Source organism: Syzygium oleosum, unplaced genomic scaffold (assembly GCF_021117445.2).
Source record: "Syzygium oleosum isolate NSW1041296 unplaced genomic scaffold, Sole_v2.1 Sole_v2.06, whole genome shotgun sequence".
NCBI classification, from domain to species: domain Eukaryota; kingdom Viridiplantae; phylum Streptophyta; class Magnoliopsida; order Myrtales; family Myrtaceae; genus Syzygium; species Syzygium oleosum.
Window position 1 is genome coordinate 4,697,745 of NW_026607490.1, and position 15,181 is coordinate 4,712,925.

Below are 15,181 nucleotides of genomic sequence, written 5' to 3' on the forward strand. Positions count from 1 at the left end.
ATATGTCGGTTCTGGATACTATAAGAGTACGGAGTGCAACGTATGTAGAGTGATGCAGATTCTAACTCAATCTATTGTTTGAATTGCAAAGGCACATCTCAAGATGAATCATAGCTCATAAGTTGGCAACAGGTCTATGTTTGTGGGTTAACATCCAAAGCATAACCAAGGCTTGTGATTGCAGGAAACGGGTAACAGCCGACGGAATGAGTTTGAGACGCCGCCCCTTGCACACCTGCGGGGTTTCAATCCTTGCGACGGCTCACGGAGCCTACCTGAGAGCACAAGAGTTCAATGGACCGTCTGGATCCTTGTTCAAAAGTTTCACCAAATTAGTTAACAAAATCAGCCCGTTGGTATGTGCGGTTCAGTACCAATGCCTATCCATGCTCTCCTTCGTGGACAGTACCATCCTAGCTGCCGAGGAAGTCATCGAAAAAGTCTTCCCTACATCGAGTTATGTGTTTGACAAGATTGATGAGCTCGTCCAATTGACGGAAGCCCTCCCGGAGAAAGTCGACGACGTCATAAACAAAGTGCCGGGTTTTATCCACCAATTTCCATTTCTGGATTGGGTCTTGGTCCATGTTATATTGTGGTTGACGTTTTGGGTCTCGATAATAACTCACTGGGAATCAGGAACCGCAAGAGAGAAAGAGATCCCGGTCGACGCAAACCGTAACGAATGCTGCGATAGATCGGCGTGCTTAGCTGATGCAAACTACCCTGCTGATTTGGAACCGCATTTTGACAGCAGAAAAACAGGACAATTTTCTCCAGTGTCCGAAGCCGGAGGTGAGACAAGAAGTACAGCTGCGGAGACCCACGAAAAGGGCTCATACAAGGAGATATTAGAGAAGGGAATGAAGGAATCATACAAAGAGGTTCTAGAGAAGGGAAGGAAGGAAGAAGTAGAAGAAGGAAAAAAAGATAGTTTGGAAGGTGACAACAAATTGATCGATGTCAAACCTGAAGATGATGGGCAAATAGGGGAGGAATCTGCCGATGATCCCATTTTGGAGTTGTTCGAGTCAGCGTGGCTAAAGAAACCGGCAAGAAGGGAAAAAGGAGGCTCTATTGCACGATCTATCTCTTATTCGTGACTCGTGACAAACGAAAAACAAGAGATGCAGGCCTTCGTCGAATTCTACTTACTTCAGTATTGTATAGGCTTAGTTGTGACAAAGGAAAAACAAGAGATGCAGGCCTTCGTCGAATTCTACTTACTTCAGTATTGTATAGGCTTAGTTGACGAAAAAAACATACCAGTTTTCTGTTGATATAGAACCATTTGGCATTTCCGCCAGAAATTCATAACCAGACAATGGGTATTTGTATTAACGATCTGCACATAAAATCGTGTTAGTGTATTTGACAAGATAATACAGAAACTTCATACTTACCTGTTTCAAAATGTAAGGTAGGAAATCAACTTCCTCTAGCTTCCAATAAAACCAAATATCAGTGCTCATCAAGGGAAACAAGTGAACAAAATTGGCACCTTCAGGTTCAATTAGATTTTTTTTTGTTCATGATCAATAGATTCTAGAGCTGAGTATCCTGCAGCAACAAAGACTTAGTAGAACATCTTTGAAAATTGCTTGACCTCCAGGATACAGTGAAGAAGGTTAGACTGCTTACAACTTAACTTTCACCAAGATAAAATGGTTCGAGTATAGCAAGCAATAGACAAACCTATTGCTGAACACTGAAAACAAACTGGAAATAACTAGGCGTGAAGATGCATGTCAAGTAAGCGCTTGTTCACACATGTGATGCCATGCTATATGCAGGTGGTGTTGTCGTAACTCCTTTCTCCAATCAAAGCCTGTTTTCATCAAGGTTATGGTAGAAAATAAATTCTTAAAGGTGCCAGAAACACATATTTTCAAGAGCTGAAAGGTACTCACAATTTACCTCAAGCCCAAATCTATTTTAGCATGAGTGTGGTTGACGAAGGATATACAACAAAGAACTTTATCAAAATAAGATAAATTTACCTCCAAGAGAATTGATTCTAGAGCCTCCATGGTTCGTCCTCCTTTGCACAATGCTGTTGTCATGTACGCCTTTAGTGGACGAACTAAGACATCTGAATCAGCTGAACATGAGAATTAGGTCGGATCTCTCCTCTGAGATTGCTTGAAGAATCTTTGGTTTAGGGCATGAAGAAACACGGATTCTATGAGCAAGTCCTTGTAGTCCTTCATGGTTTTTAAATCATCAGCTGGCATTTTGTAGCTGATCATTACCACACTCTGCACCAATACAAATCAAGCTTAAAGCATCATGAAGAAACACTTCCCGGATAACAAACAAAGGCGAGTACCATGTACAAAAGAGAAAATTAACCATGCACTCACTGCAGCAGCTTTACATTCAACAAAATATGAAAACCGATATTCGCCATGAGATGGAACTGAATTGTTAGGAATTCGTTGTTTGTCGAGGACTGCGCCTTTCTGCCTGAAATGAGTGTTTATCATATCCACAACACTCTGTCATGGAGAAGGAGAGCTTTAGTAATCCTGGAATTTTGGAAACTAAACACGGTGCTTTGGGATGGGAAGTTGACATACAATGATACCAAACCTGATTATCAGGAAAGTCTCCAACAGCTATTACTGCCACATGACATAACCGGTATCATTTCTGATAAAACTGCTTTAAAGTCTCAGCAGGGACAGTTCGAATCACCATTTCTGTTCCAATAGCGGCCACAACCTTTGCGCTGGTAAAGTGGTAATGCTAAAATCTGACATTGGCAAAAGACTTCGTTAGTGGTACAAACTAACTGATAAGATACACTTTACAAGCTCTTCTAAAGCACTTGTAACTTGTCCTCTTTGTTATAGTTAACCAAGATGACAGCAAGGCTGACCCCACCGCAGTCGCGAACTATCGGGATAGTGATAAAAACGGTAAACAGCAGCAAAACCAAGAAACCTATCTTGGAAATTGCCTTGCTGATCACATGTCTTTTGAATTAGAAGATAAGAGCTCCCAACTTGAATCAGTTACATCTATAGGATTGCTATGCGATTCATTGGAAAAAACTTGCTCAGGATTGGAAATTTCTACCCTTGAGACATATTATCCGACACCGGCACAGCCAAATAACCCATGAGAAGTCGATGAAGTGCCATCTACAAGAAGAAGAACAAGAGGGGCCAACCGACTATTCAGGAGTCCCACCATCATATCGCCCATCAGCATGCGCACGACCTGACATGCAGGAAGAGTCAAATTTCATGATCCTTTCAACAAGTACTCCCTCCTGTGCAAAAGGAGAAAAGGAAAAACAAATGGGAACACCCAATGAATCCCACAGAGGAAAGATGAAAAGACAGCAGGAGAATGAAAAGCAGGCTCCTCCAAGAACCCTACTCTCAGATTGTTAAATGGGCAATGTGCAAAGCCAACTCTCTCCCCGTCCCCGGGAGGGAGAGAAGGGCAGTACAGACATTGATTTTCACAATGTTGACTGGCCACCAGACTACAATGATAAGGCAAAAAATGCACATTTCTTCTTACGACTTTTCGACATTCGTAGTACAACCAACTAAAAGAATCAAAGATGAGGTTGCTCAAAAGAGGAGTCATGCTTCCCTTGACAGGCTCTTATTGAAACAGGAAAATCTTGATGAGCAACAGTGGGGAGTGAACAAGATCGTTAAGCAGATTTTATGGGTGCGTTTGGGAATGGCTTTGGAAAGCCACTTCGGGCTAAAATTTGATGCTCGGGAAATTTTTTTCACAACCCTATTGGGAAAAAGCCAGCCTTGTGAAGGCTGAAAGCCCAAGGCAAGTCCTAGGCTGCCTTGGGCTTTTAGCTTTCTCAGCATGCAACAGTGCCGATTAAGTAGAAAATATTTCTTTCAAAACTACCCTCATCTATTTTTTGATTTTCCGATTTTAGCCTCGTCTTTCACTGTTCATCCTCTTCTTCGTTTTCCTCAGCCGGCGTGGCTGTGAGGGGACGGGGATGGCCGGAGAGGGGCCGGCGTGATCGCGCAACCCAGCGACCGTCGCCCGGGGTCGCACGATCGCCACTACGAGCCACACGACCCAGGCAAGGGCCGCCTGAGGTCGCGCGACCTAGACGGCCCTCGCCGGGAACTCACACGACCTCGGATAGGCGACTCATGATTTCGGCTGAGGTCATGCTACCCAGACAACCCTCGAGGGCCGCCGGCGACCCAAATCTGGCATCGCGCAGCTGTCGTCTGAGATCGAACGACCTCAGGCAGCCCTCGGCGACCACCAACGAGGGCCGCCTAGGGTCGAGCGACCCCCTCCACGCGAAACCCAGGCGAGGCGACCCTCGTCAGTGGTCGCCGAGGCTGCCTGAGGTCATTCGGCAGCCACGCAGCGTTAGATCGGGGTCGCCGGCGGCCCTCGCTTGGGTTTCGCGACCCTCGTCGGGGGTCGCTCAACCCCAGGCGGCCCTCGTCAGTGGTCGCTGGGGGCTGCCTGAGGTCGTTTGGCCTCAAACGACGGCCGCGCGGCCCCAGATCTGGGTCGCCGACGACCGCCTGCCCTTTGCCGATTCCGACGAAGGGTTTCAACTTTTCTTTAATAAAAAATATAAAAAGTGCCTTACGAGTATAATTTTTCCAAACGCTATTTTACTCAAAGTTGCTTTACAATGAACTTTTAAGTTACAACTTACCAAACACAATTTGTATTTTGAAAAACTCTTTCTAACTTAAAATCCTTTGCATTTTGCCAAAGACTTTCCCCAAGGTGTTCCCAAATGCAGCCACAGTACAGAGCATAATGATAGTCAATTGTCGTGTTCATCATCTAATGCACACACACGACAATGATGAGCACCGAAATTTGGAAATTTAAATGAACGCGTATGTAACAAAACACATACCTATATAAAGGCCATTAGCACGTGCAATAGTAGTGAGCATCAGAATTAAACCCCACCGCAACATCAGAACTAACTTTCAGATTACTAATGCAAGGGTAGACATGATCATCAGAGTGTTTATGCTCTAAAATCTCCCCCACTGAAACTGTAAGACCCTGAGAAAAGTTATATTGACACGGAACTTAACAAAAAACCAAATAAGACACTCAGTAAACCAGAAGTGAGAAAAATGGACTTCCAATCTTCATTTGGTTTTGGTGTCCCGGCCAAAATATACCTAATTTGTTTTGCGTCTCCTCAGATTTAGCAGAAGCTGCCTCAATTGTATCAAAACAACTTATCAAACTATTCTGACGAGAAGCACTTATAAAATAAAATAAAAAATAACATAGGATGACAAAAGGGAAAGAGGGGTGTTGAACATTACCTCTGCCCTGCGCCTCCGACGTCGTACGTGTGAGCTAGAGAAGCACGACCGTCGGTGGCGGGGTGTCTCGGTGAGGGCTTCGAGTGGGATAGTGTTGGTGGAGGAAGATTTGGTTTTCCAGAACTAGAAAAAGACAAAAAAAAAAAAAAAGGTTTTTTAGTGGTTAGTAATACGAAAAATCGTAAACTGGTAATTGACCAAAAACTAATTTTTGGATCGCCAAAAACTCCAAACTAGTACATTTGTGATAAATTTACCCTAAGTTAGTTTGATATTAATCTTCTGATGCTGAGAAAGTGACTCATTTTTAAAAAAAATGATATTTTTGCCAGTTTTTACGTGGGCATAACTTTTTCTTGTGGCATTCTATTAACTCAATTTTTGCACTTAAGGAAAGCCTATGAGCCAATATTTCAAAGAATGCTGTGCGGCTTTCAAAACAAAGCGTGGGATCGCAAACTTTCAAGAATTAACACAAAATTCGTTATTGTATTTGATGGGATAATAAAGAAACTTCACGGGTTGCTTTTGTGCTGTCTGATGTTGTGTGTTTCAGTTTATCTGCCGATTGGCTAGTGGGAACATGTAAGTCGTGTGCGTTGATTAGTCTGCCCTTTTTCGATTTTCTTTTGGCTCTGTGTTAACATGACAAGGACAGCGTGATCATCGAAAGAGACCACAGACTCGTCCGAAAATATACCACAATGTTGTCCTTGCTATGATCAAATAAGGCGTAATATTGGCCGTGTGGTGACTTTCACCTGTGTGTACAACACTCTACAGGAACGGAAATTGTTTTTGGAAGTATTCTTCTCTCAACAATCCTTCATTAACATTTTTTAATTGGTAATTAATGACTCGATAACGAAGATGCCCTTTAAAATTTCGGCCTGCAGCCAATGCCACAAGCCAGATTCGGGGCTCCGTGTTCCAATCGCAGGTGATACCACCACCGGCGGCCCTAGAACCACCACAACAAGGGGTGAGAAGGGACGGGGAGGCAGCAGTGTAGGCTCCAATTCGATTTGACAGGATGGACATATGCTAGCAACAGCTTCGCATTAATTAGACTGCACTCAGTTGTTTTACAGCAAGAATGTGAATTTCATATGTGATATCTATACTTTCTTTAACCTTTTGCGCTGGAAGTTGATTACTTCTAGTTTTTCACTAGTTTTTACTCAAATTTGGACATACTTTGAGCAGGCATAACTTTTTGGTACCGCGTTTCATTAACTCGATTTTTGCACCTACGAAAAGTCTACGATCCAATATTTCAAAGAATGTTGTTCGACTTTCAAAACAAACTTGGGATCGCGAACTTTCAAGGATTAGCACGAAATTCGTAACCATATAGTACAATGAGTATTTGTATATGTAACTGCTCAAAAAATCATGTTATTGTATTTGACGGGATAATACACAAACTTCATGCCATGGCCTGCTTTTGTGCTGTTTAATGTTATGTGTTTCGGGTTATCTTCTGTTTGGCTAGTGGGAACATGTAATTCGTGGGCGTTGATTAGTCCTACTCTTTCTTGAAATTTTTTGGCTGTGTGTTACCATGCCAAGGACAACGTGATCATCAAAAGTAACCATGGATTTGTCCTAAAATACCCATAATGTCATCTTGCTATATGATCAAATAAGGCTTAATATTGGCCACCGAACATATTGTGGTGACTTTTATCGATGAGTACGACACAACGGAGATTGTTTCGGAGGTATTCTTCTCTCAACAATCCTTCATTGGCATCTTTTAATTGGTAATTAATGAGTCAATGATGAAGTTGCCCTTTAGAATGATGCCGCAATATGCTCAAAGAATCGTGTTATTGTATTTGATGGGATAATACAGAAACTTTATGCCTACCTGTTTTTATTTGCTCAAGATGGTTCATTTCTTAGACGTAGTCCTTTCTACATAAAGTTTAATCCTGCGTGAAGCTATCAAGAGATGCTGGAACTTCATTATTGTTAAATGGTTCAAACACTATAGCTATCATCATTCCTATAGACCAGCTTTTGATATAAAAATGAAGCCCTAAGATGAATCATTTGTGTCCTAAGCAAAGGAATTATTAAATCTAAACGTCTTTCATGTTCATATAATGCAATGGCTCTGTCTTGCAAACGAGTAGATAACAAAAGATATTAGAAGCTTCTGAAATGGAGAGCAATTCTCCACCACTAATTGCAGGCAACAAATTTAGAAGCAACTCCTTTTTAGATCGATTTACGTGTGCAAAAGTGCAAATAGAAATAGAAACAGAGCTTATTTTTTTCATTGGTAATAGAAATAGATAAGTTAGTCAAGCCTTCCTAGGTAACGTGCTTCAGAAGATCCAAACACACTCAACAGCAAAATCCAGTTTAGTCACTGAAGAACGCAAAGATTTAGATGGGACATCTTGGGTCTATGATACAAATCGATCTCATGTCAAATTTGACCTGACTTTCACAATTTCAACAAAAGGATTATACTACACATGGAGTAATTACGCAAATCATGTTTATTTGACATAAAACAAGATCAAATCAACCATGCTCAATACCGAGGCCTTCCACAGTTCAGTCAGCATAGGGTGTTAGAGATCTTCTCTAATGCATTTTGCACTCATCCAGCTGCTGAGCAAGTCGAGCACTACTGAAAATCAAGTTAACATAATTTGTATTAAGTTAAGCGCCTCTTTGAGTAATTACACCAGAATCAGCCACACTACATAATGTTCCGTGCTAGTTAAGCCTTTGATTCTGGCATAAAGAATTAACAATGTCCCTACCAGAGAGAGAGACAAAAATCCATTCATTGCACGAGGAAACTGTACATCTCTTTTTTATCTTAAGAAAATCAAAAACAGATGATTCTGCCCAGCAGAAAAAGAAGATACCACAAAAAAAATATACAGATTGCGATGCCATCTAACACTGGTAGACTGAGTAACTCTTGCTCTTCCATAAAAAGCCCCAGCCTTTGCCTGTTTTCCTCCTAGATATAGACTTACAAAGCGGCTTGGCTTCTGGAGCTGATGACATGGTCCTGTGACCCGTTTCCTCTGGCTGATGATGATGCCGCTGGCTCAAATTGGCAGGAGATTGATCTCGTTGCCGTTGCTCACGGAACAGCATCAAAAGTTTCTGAGCCTTTTCTCTCCCTCTTAGGGTCCCATTCACCGAAATGGACACCAATGCAGGTATAACACCTTCTTGTAGCACCATTTGAATGCACTTGTCATTTCCATTACACAAAACTAAAAGACATAACACAGCTTGCTCCTGCTCAACGGGCTCTCCAGTGTCAAGTACCGTGGCAAGTATACTTATGAGTTCAGGGCAAGATACCATTTCATCTTTTCCTGATTGGCTTGAAGCTAAATTTATAAGGACAGCTATCGACTTTTCTGTCCACATTTGGTCGCTAGAATCTGCAAGAAGAGATTGAAGGCCACTGATAATGCCTGCCGAAAGCAGGTATCCAATATTGTCGTGGTAGGTGGAGAGATTGTAAAGGGCATGAAGAGCATCAAGCTTGCACTGACGTGCTGTTTCATCTTTAAGAACCTGGATCAGAAAGGGTACAGCCTGACTCGTGCCAATTATGGGCTTGGCATCTTCAAGACAGGAAAGATTCAGATATAGAGCCGTTGCTGATGGATGAGAGTTATGGTTGGATATCATTTCCTCGAGAAGTGGAATGACTTGGGCAGCTAATATCAACTCCTTGTTCCTGAGGAAAAAGAAGCAAGGAGAACAGATGTTAAAACATTGATGTGTTAAGCAAAGAACGATGCAAGAAAGTACAGGGGGAGGTGGAGAACTGGGAGAAGAAAGTGAAGGCAAAAATAATCATGTTGTGCTATTCAGCATATAAGGAACAGCACAGTAATTCTCCTATACGAAAAGACAAAAGCAACACTTGAAACATGTCATACTGATGGACAAACTAAAAACATAATAGTCTTCCACCACTTAGTTTTCAAACATTTAAGCTGGAAGCAGAATGGAAAAAGAAAAACACCTCATGCTAAAAGAGAAGCCCCAAGAGGACATCAAAACTTGAGTACAAGAATCAGAGAAAGGAGGGAATAGTGGAAAACATAAATGACAAAACGACAATATTGATCCAAAATGCATGAAACTCTAGTCCTATGGTCATAAGATGTGAAAAGGAAGCCATAAGAGGCATTGTGTAGAAACAATCTCGATCATTTCTGCAGACAACAGCAAATTCTTTGTAGCTGTTAATAAAAGGAATACAAATATGCAACATGGAGCCCAAGTGCGTGAAACTCTGGTACTGTACCCACTGAATGGCCCAAAAAGAGAATTATAGCATCCACTAATGACTGAATACCCTCTTGCTTTTGCCACATAATTAATTGTCAAAATGCCCAAAAGAGTATCGAGACCTCTAAAACAGCAATACACTAAAAGGCAAACCTGTTATTGTTGACAGCAAGGTTGAATAGAGCCATTGCTCCAACGTCCTGAGCTATTACATTCCTCTCACGGACAGCCAACTCCAGAAACTGTAGAAGGGCTTCAACAAAGCCATTGGCCCCCATGAAAATTCTAGCCTCCTCATCATCCTTAAGCAAAAGCCTGATTTGTTCTACCACTTTGCATTTTCTGCACAATTCCTCTCCTCCATTTAGCACTTTAAGAAAATGATCATGTTTTTGAAAAATATTGACCTCGGGCACTTGTTCTGATGCAGAAAACTTTTCTTTCTCATCCTCTTCCTCCTCAATGGTACCACTCTCCTCCAAAGGAACAACTTTGACACCCTTTGACTTGCGGGAACCGACACAGTTCATTGATCTCGAATTTGTGGACTCAGACTCAGACTCAGACAACGCCAGCCTCCAATAATTCAAATCAAGAGACTCTGGAGGCCCCTCTGGGACAGAAACACCATTTTGCTCGCACCAGCTAGCAACAAGTCCTTTCACACAGTAATTAGGAGTCAAACAAAGATGAGACAGCTTCTGTTGAGTTTTAGGACAGGTGTTGTGCCCATCACTAAACCATTTCTCAATACAGATCCTTTCATATGTCTGTCCAGAAGAAATAATAACTGGATCATACATAAGCTGCAAGGATATCGGACACCTCAACTCTTCTGGTGGAAGTGGCATCTGGCCTGATTTCCTGATATTGGGCCTGAAGTTAAAAGAACTCAGCTTTGATAGCTGTCTTTCAAATGCTTGACCATTGCCCACAGTGCCTCCCTCATCAAGGGAACCCTGAACGGTTGGTGAACAAGGAGTTGATCCCTGCGAATCATTGTCATCAGAGAATTCACTCCTAAATAACTTCGAATACTTTCGCATTAGATGTAAAAGATAAGCCACAATTGATTCCTTTCGCTTATCTTCCTCTGCCCTAGCTCTTTCAATAAGTTTCTTTAGAGCTCTTCTCTCTGTAAGAGCTGCTCTAGAAGAGGTGATTCCAAGTTTAGTAGCTGCTTGATGGAAAGACTCAAGTTCATTGTTATCGTTAGAGTCATTAAATTTTCGTCCTTGCTGGAGCAATGCAATTATTTCCTCGCCAACTTGCTTCTCCTGCAGATCAAGTGTAAATACAACAGCCTCCAGTTCGGCAACAATCTCCAATATCTGCAAAAATGGAATACTATGTCGGGTTCAGCCTATTTCCATTTAAGCAAGAGAGACTCGTGGACCATTGCAATTACTTAAACGAAAATAGAAAAAATACAACATGCAAAGCAATAGCATTCAATAAAATTGCCAAAGTACATACAAGGGCAACGGACTTGTAGAAACATATAGATAATTGCCACAAAGAATGTTCCGTTAAATCAGTAAAGAGCAAAAGAGTAGGTCTCTCAGGACCCCTCATCTAAAGGTTTGCTTCCTTGATAGTAGTCTCCATTAAAATCAGTTTGATTTACAAAAAAATGAACTTGCCCCTGTATCAATAGTAGTTTAAACGACTAAAAATTACCTGACAACTAAAAGACTGCGGGACAATGTCTTCGACTCTTCTGAGGCTATCTGCAAGAGCAGATCGAGCTTTTTCAAACTTAAGAAGAACAGAATCCCCTGTTATTGCCTGCAAAGAAAAATGGATTGCTGAGAGAAAAGTACAGAGCTTGGCCCATGTAATCAAAACTAATGTAATAATCAAATAAAAATAGGAGAAGAAGATAAGACATCTGACACCAACTGCCTCTTCATTCTCTCAAAAGAAACATCTGTTGGAAACCGCATAAAATCCACGATGCAATAAGATCACAAATAAGAGAATGGCATCTCTAAAAGTTCGAAGAACATTACCAGGTAAAGTTTACTACATTCTGAGCAATGCTGAAGTATAGTCTTGGTTTTTTCCAGGGCCACATGCAATGAACACAGAGCCTGAATTCCAGATTTGCTTCTAGGCCTCACAGCTTCTAATTCAGGGAAAATTGCCAATACTTTGCAGTAAATTGCAGAGAGAGTCCTACACATCTCTCCATGTAACTGAAAAACGCGATTCATCAGATCAGTCACCAAACTCCAATTGTGGACAAAATAATTGACTTATCATGGTCCAGTGCCAAAAATAGGCACTCTAAGCAGATTTTTGTCAAATTATTGACAATTTCAGAGTTACAATTTAGACAGTAAACAACACTCTTCATAACCAGAGCCTTCTAAAACTAGAACAACTCTTGCAGTATAAAATCTACAAAACAGGCATGATAAGGTTCATTTCAACTTACTAATCAGTATCACCAGAAACCCATAGTAACAAGTACAAAAACCACCCTATGTTTTTGTGCCAACAAAATAAACAACTAAATATTTCGAAAGATGGAAAAGCTCTTTTCGATGGTTGAGGAAGTATCGATACAGGAATACTGGCTCTGGCACAACATTGACTAGCAGGCTTAGCTTCTAGCATAAAGATTACCTTAGAAATCAATTCTTTTGACAAATTTTGCGTTTATATAGTCCATTCATACCTTGGCATCGCTAGCTGCAAAATAACTTTCTTCAACTTCAATAACGTCCATAGTTCGTGCCAACGCGGAAAGCTCCTAAGCAAGTTTCTATAGTCTGCCACAGAAAAAATGGAGCAATTCCATCATTAGAAAAGAAACAAAATCCTTCAGTATCAACATCTGAAAGACGACACAGCTACCGAATTCCGAGACAGCCAAATAAATTTGTGAGAGGGTCAAAGGTAACAGGCTACAGGGCACAGTTACTTAAGACGAGAATTTTATAATCAACAAAAGCAGCAAAAGGAAGATGCCGCTAGAAACAAGAAATCTGCTGTATTCAGTTCCATCCCTCTTGGTTCGATTTTCCGCAGAATTTCAAAATGGGGAAAATCGAAAAGGAAATGAAAAACTTTCTTATCAAAGGAGGAAAATTCTATTGTTTACTCGCATCAAAGTGAAGCAACAGGCAAACAATGATTGATTGAATCAAGACAACTTAACGCCTATTTAAGACACAGCATAACGAAGCATTTAAAGAAGGACAAAAGGAAGAGAAACCTCATTTGCTCCGTCAGCTAAAAGGATCTAAAACGCTGAGAACATTAAAATTAAAGAAAAGAAAAAAAATCAGGGAAGAAATTTGCGACATTCCCTCAAACAGGTTGTGAGAAATTCCAGAACCCCATTTAAAAATAGGAGGAAAACATTTTCCACAAATGAACAAAATCCGAACGACGCCAGACATCACAAATGGAAAACGACGTGCTTATCCGAGATCTTACCCGAACCGAAACAGGGCCCTGATTTGACGAATACCAATCGATTCGGCACAATACAATACCCACAACCACACCGAAACCTCAACCAATCAAATGCCTAGCGTGCGACGCGCGAATCGTGCCCGAAAAACAGGAAGAAGAAGAATACGACTCCGACTGCGGCGACAAAAAGAGGAAAACAATCCCCCACGAAAAGCACGACGAATCCTCATCGCCGAACACAGAAACGGAACGAATGCTCCGCGGGGGAAGCCGGGGTTCGGATCCGGGAATGCGCGTGAGTACCTTAGAAGACACGAGGGAGGAGAAGAAGGGGAGGCCAAGGAGGCTTCATAGAAGAGCGCGCCCGCCACGAGAAGAGAAGCCTCGAGAGAGAGCGAGTGAGAGAGAGAGGGAGGGAGCCGCGAGGAGAGCAGAAATGGAGGCGCGAAACGGCGACGCGGTTGCCTTCTGCTCCTCCTCCGTCGCACCGCGATTCCCGAGCTCCGCTGGTTCAAATGGCTCCGCACGGAGAGAGAGAGAGAGAGAGACAGCAGCAGCAGCCGAGGGAGGAGGAGGAGAAGGAGGAGGAGGAAATAATAGTAATAATAATCTCAGCGAAGGGGACAAAAAGGGAAAAATAATGGCGATGGCTAAATTTTTTAAAAAAGAAAGAAAAAAAACACATTTTTGCGGGGCCTTTTTATTTTACTTAATTTTGATTATTGTATTTGGAAAAAGGGCAATTTAAGTGATACGAGAGAGATTCGTGCTGTCGTTTTCTGTTCCTTTTTTTCCTTCTGATTTTCTTCTTGGGTCAGATTTTTTTTTCGAATTTAAAAGCGTTGAAGAGGGACGCTTTCTTCAGTCGAGAAAATTAAAAATTGCGTTTTAAAAAAAGAGGGGACGAATTAAAATAATGGGAGGGAATTTCTTGAGGAGGGGGGGGGGATTTTTTTTGGCAATTTTCGCCGCTATTGTCTCCCCGGCTTCCGGCCGACAGTTGCCGACCTCCCCGTTTGTCGGCTAGCAGATCTGTCAATTGTGCCTCCCGAAATTACCCTTGTGTGTGTGTCCTCCTCCTATTGGATAATTTCTCTGAACTACTTTTAATGCAAGTCCTTACGCCAATAAAAGAATATATTAGCTCGGGAGCTGACTTGATTTTTACATCTACGGCTCATAAATTGACTCTCCTAAAAAAAGAAGCAAAGTGTCGTAGAATTTTTGTAAATTTAATAGGGATTGTTTCTCAAAGTCACCGTGTGTGCTGATTTCACGTCATTTTTTTTAAGTAGAAAAGTGAGAAAGGGCGATTGGCGCTAAAGACCTCTATATACATTATCATAAGGATTCTACACCCATTACGGAATGTTCAATTTGAGTTGTGGTTATTCCGTATGGCCAGCGACTTGAAAGCCCGAAGTTGGCGAGATTGTCGCTACATCCCACTAAGATGCTAGTAGTTTGGAAAATCTCTCAGCATAGACATGTCGTAGTCAGGGAATACAAAAAGAGGTCATTTGACCACTCGTGTTGTGAATAAATCCGGGACCTTATTGAAGATAAGCGACACATTTATCACTAGGCTAATTACTCTAGTGCTGACAATTTCGCAACAAAGTTATCTGCCATAATTTTGTCAATAATTTAATATTTTGAAGATGGCCTGATAAGTCTAATCATTCTTGACGCTTTTTAAACCAGAAAATCTGTTTGTCTTTGGGTCCAATCCTACTGTACTCGCATTTGAAGATGGTGGCGCTTCAAGTGGTCTTCATCACCGAGCAAAATACAAAAAAAAGCAAAAAAGAAGAAAGAAAAGAAAAGTAATGGAATTGGTCATGTACGAGTACGTGGACGGTATAAAGATCGCATAAAGATTGCACCACTATCATTTGCTCCTCGGTCAGCATAAGGGCACTGTCCACAGGTATAGAGGCGTAAATAATTTTCTCATAGTAATTTCGACATCACTCATGAATTTTCTATCCAATTTTGTAACCGAATAGGAGTTTCATAACAATAATCCTCGACGAAATGCCATAACAACCAAGTGCGCATTCACGTCCATTTGCTCGAAGGAAAACAAAATTAAGGTTACACGTCGATTGTCAAAAAGACTTTTATTCGAGATAATTACTGATCGGATCAGTATATAA

The 15,181-nt window shown here is 41.5% G+C and overlaps 2 protein-coding genes and 1 long non-coding RNA gene across 6 annotated transcripts; 1 reads left to right on the forward strand and 2 right to left on the reverse strand.

Moving 5' to 3' along the window:
* The first annotated feature begins 206 nt into the window (after positions 1-206).
* On the forward strand, positions 207-1,341 carry LOC115680265 (uncharacterized). The gene has a single exon (XM_030604056.2). It carries the CDS (start codon positions 207-209, stop codon positions 1,101-1,103), a length of 897 nt encoding a protein of 298 aa, XP_030459916.2. The 3' UTR covers positions 1,104-1,341.
* Positions 1,342-1,463: 122 nt separating this feature from the next.
* On the reverse strand, positions 1,464-2,877 carry LOC115680309 (uncharacterized). Of its 4 annotated transcripts, none has more exons than XR_008816750.1 (3): positions 2,353-2,877; positions 2,001-2,258; positions 1,464-1,701 (listed from the first exon to the last, which is right to left on the reverse strand). It is a non-coding gene; the product is annotated as an uncharacterized LOC115680309 (long non-coding RNA). The 4 variants fall into 4 exon arrangements; XR_008816752.1 differs by lacking the exon at positions 1,464-1,701 and adding an exon at positions 1,730-1,828; XR_008816751.1 differs by lacking the exon at positions 1,464-1,701 and having other exon boundaries at positions 1,886-2,258; positions 2,353-2,498; positions 2,593-2,877.
* Positions 2,878-8,100: 5,223 nt separating this feature from the next.
* On the reverse strand, positions 8,101-13,592 carry LOC115680216 (U-box domain-containing protein 45-like). Its single transcript, XM_030603980.2, has 6 exons — positions 13,326-13,592; positions 12,280-12,373; positions 11,609-11,794; positions 11,277-11,384; positions 9,750-10,927; positions 8,101-9,036 (listed from the first exon to the last, which is right to left on the reverse strand). Exons 2-6 carry the CDS (start codon positions 12,328-12,330, stop codon positions 8,232-8,234), a joined length of 2,328 nt encoding a protein of 775 aa, XP_030459840.1. The 5' UTR covers positions 12,331-12,373; positions 13,326-13,592; the 3' UTR covers positions 8,101-8,231.
* Between the last annotated feature and the right edge of the window lie 1,589 nt (positions 13,593-15,181).

Bases quoted from the DNA above. Each gene is read 5' to 3' on its own strand.
- LOC115680265 (XM_030604056.2), top strand. From the start codon at position 207: ATGAGTTTGAGACGCCGCCCCTTGCACACCTGCGGGGTTTCAATCCTT.
- LOC115680216 (XM_030603980.2), bottom strand. From the start codon at position 12,330: ATGGACGTTATTGAAGTTGAAGAAAGTTATTTTGCAGCTAGCGATGCC. The intron at 11,795-12,279 runs GTATGAATGGAC...CGCGTTTTTCAG, and splicing joins TTGCAGCTAGCGATGCCAAG to TTACATGGAGAGATGTGTAG. The intron at 9,037-9,749 runs GTTTGCCTTTTA...CTTTTTCCTCAG, and splicing joins CTTGCTGTCAACAATAACAG to GAACAAGGAGTTGATATTAG.